The sequence below is a fragment of the Moschus berezovskii genome, chromosome 9 (assembly GCF_049115385.1).
Source record: "Moschus berezovskii isolate FMDL1 chromosome 9, NW_MosBer_1.0, whole genome shotgun sequence".
Taxonomy (NCBI): domain Eukaryota; kingdom Metazoa; phylum Chordata; class Mammalia; order Artiodactyla; family Moschidae; genus Moschus; species Moschus berezovskii.
In genome coordinates this window covers 110,949,418-110,964,121 of record NC_142468.1, presented here as the reverse complement: position 1 = coordinate 110,964,121, position 14,704 = coordinate 110,949,418, and the positions used below count along the sequence as shown (strand labels likewise).

Genomic DNA, 14,704 nt, shown 5'->3' with positions numbered 1-14,704 from the left:
CTTCCTCATTTTAACACACTTTCCATAAAATCCCTTTTGAATTCTTTAGCCCTGAATTACCCACCAACTTGCTTATTGCCTTCACATGTCCAGTTTAGACAAATCAAGATAAGATGCCAAATATTATTTTGAATTTTTTAAAAGGTTAAATATGATTACCTCAGCATCTTTGTTCATTGCTGAAGGGAAGACACTTTGCTTTTTAATTAATTTATTTTTTTATTGGAGGCTAATTATTTTACAATATTATATTGGTTGGTTTTGCCATACATTGACATGAATCCGCCCCGGGTGTACATCAGTTCCCCCTCCTAAACCCCCCTCACACCTCCCTCCTCCCTTTATCCTCCCTCTGGGTCATCCCCGCACATCAGCCCCGAGCATCCTGTAACATGCATCAACCCTGAACTGGTGATTCGTTTCATATATGACAACATACATGTTTCAATGCCATTTTCCCAAATCATCCCACCCTCACCCTCTCCCACAGAGTCCCAAAGACTGTTCTATACATCTGTGTCTCTTTTGCTGTCTCGTATACAGGGTTATCATTTCCATCTTTCTAAATTCCACATATATGCGTTAGTATACTGTATTGTTATTTTTCTTTCTGGCTTACTTCACTCTGTATAATAGGCTCCAGTTTCATCCACCTCATTAGAACTGATTCAAATGCATTCTTTTTAACGGCTGAGTAATACTCCATTGTGGATATGTACCAAAGCTTTCTTATCCATTCGTCTGCAGATGGACATCTAGGTTGCTTCCATGTCCTGGCTATTATAAACAGTGCTGCAATGAACATTGGAGTACATGTGTCTCTTTCAATTCTGGTTTCCTTGGTGTGTATGCCCAGGAGTGCGATTGCTGGATCATATGGCAGTTCTGTTTTCAGTTTTTTGAGGAATCTCCACACTGTTCTCCATAGTGGCTGTATTAGTTTGCCTTCCCACCAACAGTGTGAGAGGGTTCCCTTCTCTCCACACCCTCTTTATTGCATGTAGACTTTTGGATGCAGCCATTCTGACTGGTGTGAAATGGTATCTCATTGTGGTTTTGATTTGCATCTCTCTAATTATGAGGGATGCTGAGCATTTTTTCATGTGTTTGTTAGCCATCTTTATGTCTTCTTTGGAGAAATGTCTGTTTAGTTCTTTGGCCCATTTTTTGATTGGGTCATTTATTTTTCTGGAATTGAGCTGCAGGAGCTGCTTGTATATTTTGGAGATTAATCCTTTATCAGTTGCTTCATTTGCTATTATTTTCTCCCATTCTGAAGGCTGTCTTTTCACCTTACTTATAGTTTCCTTTGCTATTATTTTCTCCCATTCTGAAGGCTGTCTTTTCACCTTACTTATAGTTTCCTTTGCTATTATTTTCTCCCATTCTGAAGGCTGTCTTTTCACCTTACTTATAGTTTCCTTTGCTGTGCAGAAGCTTTTGATTTTAATTAGGTCCTATTTGTTTATTTTTGCTTTTATTTCCAATATTCTGGGAGGTGGGTCTTGGAGGATCCTGCTGTGATTTATGTCAGAGAGTGTTTTGCCTACGTTCTCCTCTAGGATTTTTATAGAATCTGGTCTTACATTTAACTCACTAACCCATTTTGAGTTTATTTTGGTGTATGGTGTTAGGAAGTGTTCTGGTTTCATTCTTTTACAAGTGGCTGACCAGTTTTCCCAGCACCACTTGTTAAAGAGACTGTCTTTTCTCCATTTTATATTCTTGCCTCCTTTGTCAAAGATAAGGTGTCCATAGGTGCGTGGATTTATCTCTGGGCTTTCTATTTTGTCCGATTGATCTATATTTCTGTCTTTATGCCAGTACCATACTGTCTTGATAACTGTGGCTTTGTAGTAGAGCCTGAAGTCTGGCAGGTTAATTCCCCCAGTTCCATTCTTCTTCCTCAAGATTGCTTTGGCTATTCGAGGTGTTTTGTATTTCCATACAAATTGTGAGATTATTTGTTCTAGTTCTGGGAAAAATATCATTGGTAGCTTGATAGGGATTGCTTTGAATGTATAAATTACTTTGGGTAGTATACTCATTTTTACAATATTTATTCTTCCAATCCACGAACATGGTATATTTCTCCATCTATTAGTGTCCTCTTTAATTACTTTCACTAGTGTTTTATAGTTTCCTATGTACAAGTCTTTTGTTTCCTTAGGTAGATATATTCCTAAGTATTTAATTCTTTTCATTTCAACAGTGAATGGAATAGTTTCCTTAATTTCTCTTTCTATTTTCTCATTATTAGTGTATAGGAATGCAAGGGATTTCTGTGTGTTGATTTTATATCCTGCAACATTACTGTACTCATTGATTAGCTCTAGTAGTTTTCTGGTAGAATCTTTAGGGTTTTCTGTGTAGAGGATTATGTCATCAGCGAACAGTGAAAGTTTTACTTCTTCTTTTCCAATTTGTATTCCTTTTATGTCTTTTTCTGCTCTGATTGCTGTAGCCAAAACTTCCAGAACTATGTTGAATAGTAGTGATGAGAGTCAAGACACTTTGCTTTTTATATTAAATTTGGTGAACAACAGAATAGTAGACTCTAGAGCTGAAGAAGAATTTTAAAAGCTGTTTGTTCCAGCTATCCCTTTGACTGTTCCTAAACTCTCTCCCAGTTAGTGTTCTCAAGCCTTTACTTAAACACATCAAGGACTGTTGAACTTGCTTGTACAGAGTGGAACATTAAGAAGTATCCACTAATGATGATGATGTTGATAAGCGTACTTCAATAAAAAATTGCATTGTTTCATTTCTTTCTTTCTTGTCACCTGTCAGTAGTTTTGGAGTTGTGGGTAGGTTGGGGAAGGGAGTTGCATTTCAAAATGTATCCTCCACTCTGATGTGCCACTGAAATTCAGTGCATTGTCCCCAGAGAAGACTTGTGATCTGTATTCAAAATAGAACCCTAATAGGCTTACTTCCTAAAGATTGCCAAAGGCCAAAGAACTGACTCTCGTCACCAGGGAGGTAATATTATTTCCCTCCCCTTAGTAAGATATGTGCTTCGAATTACTTTTTGTTTTTTCCCAGAAGGACACAGGTTCTTTTAGCTATCCTTTTCTACCCAATTCTCCTTGAAACTACAGACACAGATTTTAAGATAGTCAGCCTGTGTTTGCAATGTAATTTGTGCTGGAGAAAGTTGGAGGCCCTCATGGGAATTAAGCTCCTGAATTTTGTACCAAGAGTTGACATTAATAAATGACCAAAGACTCATATGGTGATTCTGTTTTGGACTATATGATTTACTACTGCTTTTGTTGATGTCAGTATTATCTAGGAATTGTAAATGTGCTGTGACAGGGACAGCTGACACCTGGCTGTCAATTTGTTCAAATTCCCTGTGCTTCTTTCTGTTGGTGTATTAGGTCTGAATTCAGAAAGGTAGCTGCTTCCAGTTAAAAGGAGTATTTTCTCTCTTGCCACTGAGGGTAATAAATTAGGGAGTTCTCTCTAAACAATCCACATAAATGCAAGATTAATGAGCACTAAATACAAACAGTATCACAAAACACTGTTAGTACATGTCTCAGGATCCCCTAAACGTTTGCTCTGTGTTATCACCTGCCTGTGGTGTAATGAGAGGCCTCTGGCGTTCAAATGAAGGATGGAAAAGAAAGAACTAGAGGTAGAAAACAGGAGTGGTTAGGATGGCCAGAGCACAAGTCTGATGAATAAATATCTACTCTGCCCCTGCTGCCACCACTGCTGGGCTGGACAGATTTCCTCATGGTTCTGGCCACAGGTTTTGGGAAGGCCAGGTATCCTCTGGATATGAGTTGGCCAAGTAGAATAGAGGAAACAAAATCTATCAAACCTGATAACCAAAGACTTTGACTTATTAATGGAATGTTCCATTCTCAGGGAAACATAACTTTGGCCCTGACCTAATTGGCTATTTTCATTGTCTTTAATGCTGATATTAAGTATACTACAAAGCTATTGGTGGCGTTTTAGTCATAGGATAGGTGCCAAAGATGTATTTTTTAAGAACGGGTCATTTTAACAGGTACCATTCAGAACCTGGATGGTATACAATTTCCCTCATGTGTTTGTTCGCTATTAAATTGTCCAAAATGGATTACAAATAACTAAAATCATGAGCTGTGGCCAGATAATTGCTCACATTTCTTGGTCAGTTTGTCATATACCAGGAATTGTCTGAAATGTTCTACATATTTGAATCTTAACTCTCACAACACGTCTATGAAATGCATACTGTTGAACTAGTGGTAAAGAATCTGCCTGCCAGTGCAGGAGGTGTAAGAGACACAGGTTTGATCCCTGGGTCGATAAGATCCCCTGGAGGAGGGCATGGCAACCCACTTCAGTATTCTTGCCTGGAGAATCCCATGGACAAAGGAGCTAGGTGGGCTACAGTCCATGGAGTCGCAAAGAGTTGGACATGACTGAAGTGAATTAGCACTAGACATGCCCATTATGAAGATGAGAAAACTGAAGCTTAGGTTACATAATTTTCTTGAAGTCACATAGTTGGTCATGGTGACTCTTGACTTGACCTCAAGGAATCTGACTGCAAAACCCCAGCTTTTAACCACTGTTCTGTGTAAATGAGCAAAGTCTCTAAAATGAAAGAAAATATCTTTTTCTTAAAATGGAAAAATGAATTCATTGTTCATAGGCTGTTGATAGATCTATGTAAGATAACATATGTAAGATTCTTAGGACAACACCTGGTCCTTAGTGGCTTTGAATAAATTTTATCTTTCATGATTATTGTGTCTTTAACATAAATATCAGGTGTATCACATGTTGGTCACCTTATTCTCATGGGGATTTGGTTCATGGAAGGTGGCATAGCACCTTTGGTACATAAGCATGCTAATTGCAGGCTTTAGAACCAAACCTGGGTGACACTTTGAAAATGGGATTAAAGCCCTAGCTTATAGCTTCCAAGTACCCAGCAGAGCAAGGATCTCGGTGTTTGGCAGATTTTCTGTTCCAGCATCCTTTCTGAAAGCAGGGTTTTCCCAGTGATGTATTTATAAACATATCAAATTGCCACTTGTTTCTTATGCTTTTCTGATAAGAGAAACATTTGGAATCTGTGCTCTGCCACCTTTAAACACTAAATATTCAGCTTTTAAAAAACACACCTTACCTCTTCCTTCAGAGCACCCGAGAGGGTTATAGAGGCAGACATCACAACCTCCTTTGGTTCTCTGTGTACAGAGATCTCTAGGCCCAGGGAGTGCTTTGGCCTTTGGTATTTAGAGGGGAGCTGTACAGTCATTTTCCTTACTAGCCTGGAGAACCTCTGCTCAGTGCTTATCATGGTCTGAATATTTTGTGCCCCCCCCCACCAAATTCATATGTTGAAGCTCTAACCCCAGTGTGTTAGTTGTCAGAGATGGAGCCTTGGGGACAGTAGAGCGGAGAACAGAGTTAGATTAGGTCATGGTGATGGCACCCTCCTGATGGGGTAGTGTCCTTCTAAGAAGAGGCACCAGAGAGCTCAGTGAGCATGTGGCACTGTAGACGATAATGGTGTTCATGTTCAGGGAAAGAAAACACAGCCACCGCCCTGTGGTCAATAGGCTTCTTTTGAGGTTAGCAAGAGAGTGAAAAGAGACTGCGTGAGGCTGAGGGTGAGCCTAAAAACATCAAGCACTATCATATTTCATAGAGCAAAAGTTACTAGACCTACATTTTTGGAATTTTTCCATGAGTTCTTCCAAGTTAAATAACTGATTTTGCCTCAGGATTGTTGGGTTTTGTATAGAAAAATCTAATGTGATGACAGATTGAAAGAGAGTAATGGGAATAGTCTACTGTGTATTTTAGTTGAAATGTAGTTGACTTATAATGTATTAATTCCTGCTGTACAGCAAAGTGTCTCAGTTATACACATCTACGTATTGTTTTAAAATGCACTTTGTTGTTTGTGGTCCATTTATGTAGATGCTAATATGATTGTCTTGGCTCCTTGGCAGAGGATCTGCGTTCTCAGCATCACGTCAGCAAAAGTTGTTAAGGTAATAGTGTGAGGACCTTTTGATCTTTCTGATTAACATGGAGCTTAGCTAACCTGATGATATGACTCTGCCCGAAACTGGGTTTGGGTCTGTTAATACAGCATAATAAATTCAAATGAAGCTTCCTTGATCTGTCTGATCCAAGAGCTGGTGTGTTTTAAACAAAGTTCTCATAAACAACTTTGCATAAAGAAAGTTTAAGTGTATCATTTATTTTGATTTTTTAAATTAAGCTTCATGTTGCTTTTCCTGATTAAGAAGTGAAATCCTGGGGTACTACAACTGTGGGTGATTCAGCAACCCATTCAATAAATGTGTAATAAACACCAGATACGTCACAGGCTATGTGCAAGGTGCTGGGGATACCATGCTGCTGCTGCTGCTAAGTCACTTCAGTCGTGTCCAACTCTGTGTGACCCCATAGACAGCAGCCCACCAGGCTCCCCCGTCCCTGGGATTCTCCAGGCAAGAACACTGGAGTGGGTTGCCATTTCCTTCTCCAACATGTGAAAGTGAAAAGTGAAAGTGAAGTCACTCAGTCGTGTCCGACCCTTAGCGACCCCACGGACTGCAGCCCACCAGGCTCCTCCATCCATGGGATTTTCTAGGCAAGAGTACTGGAGTGGCTTGCCATTGCCTTCTCCGGGGGATACCATAGCCAAACACAAAAGACAAGTGCCCAACCCTATGCTACTTGCCTTATGTGTGACCTACCAGGCTACCACTGATTCAACCCATTTCTGAGCTCAGTCTTCTGGCCACACATTACTGGAGCCAGGACAGAGAATGTGAGGAGGCCAGGCAGACAGAGAGCGTTCAGTGGAGCATACAGAAGCAGGACAAGCAGTTTGAAGTCTGTGTTGAAATGGAAAGCAAAGCCGCCCTTGGAATTCAGTAAATAGACTTTAATGTTAAAATAAACTTTGGGCAGTTGCAAACATAATAACAGAATTGTTTGCTTTGGTAAAGACATGTCACCCTGCTATATATCATTGTATGAAAAGAGTGTTGGGTCAGATTGACTAAAGAAGATCAGCAGAATATGAACAGTAGAGGAAAAATATCTGAAGTGGTTCCAGACAAGACAGTTTTCCTAACTACCTTGGTGAGATTCACCAATCCCCAATAAGAGGAGATTGGAGATTCACATCAGAACCTGCTGTACATAATTTGTAGTTTTCTGAATGCAATTATACTCAAGTAAATTGCAGAGGAACCTGCATATGTTCTCCTTTTATAGTACAAATGGAATCATTTTAATGGATCCCTTTTTTTTGCAATTAAAAGTCATGTATCAAGACCCACTGAAATGAAAACTCCACAGGCAGGGACTGCAGTTCCTCATGCTCACTGCTCTATCCCCATCACCTAGCACAGTGCCTGTGAGTAGCCCTTTCTTTGTCAAGTTTTCTGACTGCCCAGGTCTTTTGCATATTCATCCTTTTCTTGGGAAAAGGTCTCATCTTACAAGTCCTATCTCCCCAAAGAGGAAGCCAGAAAACACATTTCCCAGCCTCTCTTGCAGCTGAGACAGGTGCATGTGACTGACTATCCACCAGCCAGCTGCACCCACAAGGGACTTCAAATCAAAAGTAAACACAAAGAAGCAAGCATCGCCCCAAGTCTAATTTTTTCTAGCAAAGGTAGCAGCTGAAGCATCAGTCTTTCTTCTCCAGTAAGTCTTTCCCTGAGCACCCCTCATCCCTCATGAGGGTTGTTGGGTTAGACCTTCTCTAGGTTTACTTTTCACTGTACTTTCCTGTGCTGTTCTAATGGTTAGCTCTTTTATTAGGTTCTAATCTGCTGTGATAGTTAAGGTAATCCTAACTCCTCTCACAAACCAAAAATATATGGTGAATCCAACACAAAAGAAGTTTCCTTCTCCTGATCACATAAAGGTAAAATGGTACCTGGGCTCAGCAGACAGCCCTGCTGCAGGAGGTAGTTCACGGATTCAGGCATCTTCTGTCATGCGGCTTTGCCATCTGTACTACACAGATTCCAGCGGTGCCATGCCCATCTGAACCAGGCCAGAGGCAAAGGGCAGGAAGAATCACACTCTGGGGGTTTTATGAGCTAGGCTCTGAAGCTATGTTTATCACTTGTGTTCACATTCTGTTGCTGAGAGCGCAACCGCATGGCAGATACAGTCTAGCTTCCCGTAGTTTCTTCCAGGTAAGAGTATGTCGACACCAGAAAATGATGATAAAGTGCTGTATCTAACTTTCTATCTTTCCACTTGCTTCCTTCCTGCTCAAGTAGGGAAAAGGATGACAGAAGGCTCATCATACAGAACACTAAATCACAGACAGCTGTAGCTGTGATCTGGCTTCCCATTTTTCGGCTCATCGGTGCTTTTCGCTAAACATTTCTGTTGGACTGGGAGAAGGCGCATATTCATTGGGTAGTTATTTCTAAATGCTTTGCCTGAAACGGCTTTTATCTCCAGGCACCCCATGTGTCACTTTGAAAGGGAAAATGCTTAGTGTGCAGCCGGGCGCCACTTGTGTTCTGACGCGTGGATTTCCAAATCGTTGCCTCTTGGCCACCCACAGGCTAACGCAGGAAACATCTCCCCCCCCACCCCCACCCTGCTGTCTCTTCTGGACCTAGGTGCCTTATCAGCAGCCAGGGAGAGCTGGGAGTACGACTCGGGAGCCAGGGACCTCCAGAGCCCGGACTTGCAGAGTCAGCCAGCCCTGCAGAAGCTTTTGGAGTATGGGGGAAGCTCTTTGCACCAGCAGGCTGCTGCGCTCAGCAAGCTGCTTGCGCAGTCCCCACGCTTTGGCAACTCCGTAGGAGGAAGCTATCTAGAACTGGCCAACACGGTGAGTCCTTTCTGGTTCAGAGAACACATCTTTAGGCCTCGGTGGATGCCAATCTGCATATTTGAATTCTGAGCTCCAGAGGACATATCAGGTATTGTCTCTTTTTATTGAGCTAAACATTGTACCATTTCCAGAATTGCCAATAATGTTAGTGTTAGTCACTTCAGCGTGTCCGACTCATTGCGACCCCATGGACTGCAGCCCGTCAGTCTCCCCTGCCCATGGGATTCTCCAGGCAAGAACACCGGAGTGGGCTGCCACCTCCCTCTCCAGGGCCAATAATGTTAAGTGCTTCAAATGCTTATGACTGATGACTTCCCTTGTACTATTAAGAGCAGAGTGATTGGTTAAAAAGTGTTTTAAGTCTGTACCTTGTATGGATTTAATTTCTAGCATATCTACAATGGCTTCACCTTAATGAGAACACTTTTCTGGTATCAGACATTACAGATTGATAGGGTGTAATCCTCTGTGCTCCCTAATTTGGACTTTACTTGTTTGAAAAAGAAAATACTTCATTGAAAGTTTGATCAGTCTTTCTGCTTGTACTTTAAAAACATACTCTGTTGAAAACTTGGAATCTCATTAGGCTTAATTTGAACTTCCTTTTTACCTCAGAATGAATTATTACCATGATGACCCTTGAATGAAAAGCTGTTGCCTTCCTTTTTAAGTTGAGCTGGGAAATGAGGCTGGGTGGCTGATGACCTGGGCTCTGTTGAGGGTGACATGCACACAGTTTATAAATTAAGGTTGCTATCAAGCCATAGTGTGAAAGGTCCATAAATGGACCTGGGTTTTTTGAAACTGAAGTTTGAAACTGAAGGTGGTATAAACATCGTTACAACTTCATTTATGTATATTTACAATCTGCTTTGAAGTTCGACCAGTGGTTTTCAAACTTTTTAAGTTTGAGGCATATTTTCTAATTCTGACGTTTTTGGTGACGTATTTGAAGCCACTAATAATCCTAACTGGAAAAGACTCTGATGCTGGGAAAGGTTGGGGGCGGGAGGAGAAGGGGACGACAGAGAATGAGATGGCTGGATGGCATCACCGACTCTGTGGACATGAGTTTGAGTGAACTCCAGGAGTTGGTGATGGACAGGGAGGCCTGGCATGCTGTGATTCATGGGGTCGCGGAGAGTCGGACACGACTGAACAACTGAACTGAACTGAATAATCCTAAATATGCAGCAGTAGTTAAAGTACAATCATCATGCAAATCCTAATTAAGAGACATTCTATAAAATACTTGACTAGTACCCCTTGAGATTGTCAAGGATATCTAAAGTAAGGAGAGTTTGAGAAAGAGAAACTGTCACAGCTAAGAGAAGCCTAAGAAGACCTGACAACTAAATATAATGTGGTACCCTGGCTGGGACATCAGGTACAAACTAAGGAAATCTGGGTAAATTGTGGATTTTGGTTAACAACAATGTGCCGGTATTGATTCATGCATTATGACACTATACCATAATGATGTAAGATGTTTATAACAGGGGAAACTGGATAAGAAGTGTGTGGCAACTCTGTCCCGTCTTTGCAGCTTTTCAAAAAAAATGTTAAATGTATTAAAACTACACAGTCTCAAACACACAGTCACTACTAGGGTGTAACTATGTTTCATAAAATCTGTAAAGGAACCCATAGTCATTGCATTGTCCTTTTAAGGACATTCTTGCTCCATTTGAGTAGAACCATTGACTATCCTGTGACTTCCCTGGTGGCTCGGATGGTAAAGCATCTGCCTACAATGCAGGAGACCTGGGTTCGATCCCTGGGTCAGGAAGGTCCCCTGGAAAAGGAAATGTCAACCCACTCTAGTACTCTTGCCTGGAAAATCCCATGGACAGAGGAGCGTGGTGGGCTACAGTCCATGGGGTCGCAAAGAGTCAGACACGACTGAGCGACTCCACTTTACTTTATTGACTATCCTAATTTGACTTCCTGTGTGCCCAGGAGACTAGCCAAGCAGTATGAAATATGTCATCTTTCTCTGTCATGGGCTTGGATTTCGGCTATGCTGTTACAAATAATTTGCAGCAAATTGAACTTTACTCTTTACTATGTCAGTTCAGCCTTTTTCAAGACAGTGACATAGAAGTATGGGTTATAGCAAAAATCAGTGTTACACATGGATCAAAATTTAGTGGCCCCTACCCTGAAGAGTTCAGGGCTTGTTGCCCACCAGTTTTCTGCAGCAAACCTCCTAGTGAGAACTGCAGGAATTGGTGGTTTCCTACCTCTGCTCATCTCCGTGATTCTTTCCCCACCCACCCATCCCACAAAACCTCCCCTGGCCTATGCCTTCCAGGGATCAAACCCGCAACCCCGCTATAGAAGTGCAAAGTTTTAACCACTAGGCCATCAGGGAAGTCCCAGCGCCTTGATCTGAACCTTTGCAATAACTGTTTGCATTCTGTTCTGTTCTCTTTACAGTCCTGTCAGAGTCCAGGTCAGCTCCCAGGTTCCCGTCAGCCAGGTTCTCTTTGTGAATTATTAGTGAAGCTTTGGAATTGCTGGAGCTCTGCCTGCAAGGGCCCCTCCAGAGGTTAGTTTGAGAAACACTCCCTTAAATGTTGAGCACCAGCTCATGCAGGAGTGTTCATTTTATTAAAAGTCATGACCTTGGAAGTCCCTGGTGGTCTAGTGATTAGGACTCCACACTTTCACTACTGAGGGCCTGAATTTAGTACCTGCTTGGGGAACTAAAAGCCCACAAGTCACACAATGTGGTTAAAAAAAAAGTCATGACCTATACATTTACAGTTCGCACACTTTTCTGTATATATGTTGTTGACACAAATAAGCAACAAACAATAGATAATAGCAATAGGAAAAAGTTTTATTTGAGTCAGCTGAGGACAATAGCCTGGAAAACAGCCTGTCAGATAGCTTCTGAAGAAATGGTCCAGAGAAGCATGCTACTCAGCTGTTTTATATCTTGTCAGAACAAAGAACATTAAGCAAGTGTGGATTCATTCCTTCGAGGTTTCAAAAAAAGAGATCAGATGTACACAACAGTCAGCATGACCTTGGCACCTGGGGGAGCACTGGCATTGGTGTCCCAGGACAACAATTCTTTACTTCTGATCAATGTGCCCTTTCCCTTATTAATTAAAGCAGATGTACAATGTATGTTAGATAGAACACCATCTATTTTAGTTGCCTTAAGATTCAGGTTTACTTACATGTAAGTCAGGATGGGTTCTCCACACTCAATATGTGAAAATTTCTTTTACTGATGTTATATGTCTATAAAAGCTTATAATGAACACAGAATCAGCGATGGTGATGTATTCAGTGGTATTCATTGGAATACATTGAATAAATTTCTTTTTTAAAAAGTTGTTATTCCACAAACGAGCAAATAAAATTGTACATACTTACTTAAGGTGATCCTTGGTGAGAATCAGACCAAAATGAAAATGTAGGCACTTGAGCTCTGTAACACTGATTATGTTATTTTCTCACTGATTTGAACAAGCACAGTTTTCAAGAGTTTCCTGGTGGTCCAGTGGTTAGGATGACATGCTTCCACTGCAAGGGGCAAGGGTTCAATCCCTGGTCAGGGAACTAAGATCACACAAGATGCTTGGGGCAGCCAGAAAAAAGAAAACACACAACTTAAAAAATATGTTTTATTGAAGCATAGTTGATTTACAATGTTGTGTTAGTTTCTGCTGTGTAGCAAAGTGATTCAGTTATACATACATAAATATATATTCTTTTTAATACTCTTTCCTATTTTAGTTTATCACAGGATATTGAATATACTTTCCTGTGCTCTACAGTAGAACCTTCTTGTTTATCTGTCCTGTATATGCTGTATCTGATAACCCCAAACTTCCACTCCATCCCTTCCCCCCCCCACTCCCCCTTGGCAACTATGTCTGTTCTCTATGTCTGTGAATCTATATCTGCTTCACAAATATGCTCATTTGTGTTGTATTTTAGATTCCATATATAAGTGATATCATATGGTATTTGTCTTCCCTTTCTGACTTACTTCACTTAATATCATAATCTCTAGTTGTATCCATATGGCTGCAAGTGGCATTAATTTATTCTTTTTTATGGCTGAATAATATTCCATTGTGTGTGTATACTGCATCTTTATTCATTCATCTGCCAATGGACATTTAGGTTGCTTCCATGTCTTGGCTATTGTAAATAGTCCATGAACACTGAGATGCGTGAATCTTTTAGAAGTAAGTTTTCATCTTTTCTGGATATACGCATAAGAGTGACATTACTGGACCACATGGCACCTCTATGTTTAGTTTTTTTTTTAATTTTAATTGAAGGATAATTATAGTATTGTGTTGGTTTCTGCCATACCTCAGCATGGATCAGTCATAGGTACCCATATGTCCGCTCCCTCTAAAGCCTCCCTCCCACCTCCCACCCCATCCAACCCCTCTAGGTTGTCACAGAGCGCTGGTTTGAGTTCCCTGAGCCTTACAGCAAATTCCCATTGGCTATCTTTTTACATATGGTAGTTTGTGTCTTTCCGTGTCACTCTCTCCATTCACCCCACCCTTTCCTTCCTACCCCTTCCACGTCCATAAGTCTGTTCTCTATGTCTGCATTTCCACTGCTGCCCTGCAAATATGTTCATCAGTACCATTTTTCTAGATTCCATAGATTAATATACAATGTTTGTTTTTCTCTTTCTGACTTACTGCACTCTGCATAATAGACTCTAGGTTCATCCACCTCATTAGCACTTACTCAAATGCATTCCTTATTATGGTATTTTTAGTCTTTTAAGGAACCTCCATACTGTTTTCCATAGTGGCTGTACAAACTTACATTTCCACCAACAATGTAGGAGAATTACCTTTTCTCCACACTCTCTCCAGAATTTGTTATTTGTAGACTTTTTAACGTTGATCATGCTGACTAGTATAAAGTGGTACTTCATTGTAGTTTTGATTTGCGTTCCTCTGATAATGAACAGCTTGGAGCATCTTTTGATATGCCTTTTGATCATCTCTGTATGTCTTCTTTGGAAAAATGTTTAGGTCTTCTGCTCGTTTTTTTATTGGGTTTTTGTTTTTTTATTATTGAGTTGTTTGAACTGTTTGTATATTTTGGAAATTAAGGCCTTGCTTAATTAATTAATTAAGTCACATTATTTGCAAATACTTTCTCCCAGTCCGTAGGTTGTCTTTCATTTTCATTTCGTGGTTTCCTGTGCTATTCAAAACCTGGTAAGTTTGCTTTGGTTCTGTTTATTTGTTTTTGTTTTTATTTCTGTTGCCTTGGGAAACTGACCTAAGAAAACACTGATACAGTTTATGTCAGAGAATGTTTTGCCTATGATCTCTTCTAGGAGTTTTATGGTGTCACGTCTTATGTTTAAGTCTTTAGGACATTTTAAGTTTATTTTTGTTTATGGTTTGCAGGAATGTTCTAACTTCATTTATTTACATGCAGCTGTCCAACTTTCCCAATACTGCTTGCTGAAGAGACTGTCTTCTCCATAGCATATTCTTGCCTTGTTTGTTGAAGATTGTTTGTAGGTGTGTGGGTTTATTTCTGGGCTCCCTGTTCTGTTCCACTGACCAACATATCTCTTTTTATGCCAATACCACAATGTTTTGTTTACTGTAGCTTTGTAGTATTGCCTGATGTCTGAGAGGGTTATGCTTCTAGCCTTGTTCTTTTCTCTGAGGATTGCTTTGGCCTTTCTGGGTCTTTTATGGTTCCATGTAAATTTTAGGGTTATTTGTTCTAGTTCTGTGAAAAATATCATGGGTAATTTGGTAGGGATTGTATTAAATCTGTAGATTGCTTTTGGTAGTATGGCCATTTTAACAATATTTATTCTTCCACTCCAAGAGCATGGGATATCCT

The 14,704-nt window shown here is 40.6% G+C and overlaps 1 protein-coding gene across 1 annotated transcript in view; it reads left to right on the top strand.

The window, feature by feature from the left end:
* The window catches only part of LOC129562439 (ras and EF-hand domain-containing protein-like), a 149,834-nt gene extending 140,804 nt beyond the window's left edge, over positions 1-9,030 (top strand). The window contains exon 3 of the mRNA XM_055435518.1: positions 8,625-9,030. Within this exon, the coding sequence (XP_055291493.1) occupies positions 8,625-8,911 (287 nt within the window). The 3' untranslated portion in view covers positions 8,912-9,030. The remainder of the gene's footprint in view (positions 1-8,624) is intronic.
* Positions 9,031-14,704: the final 5,674 nt, after the last annotated feature.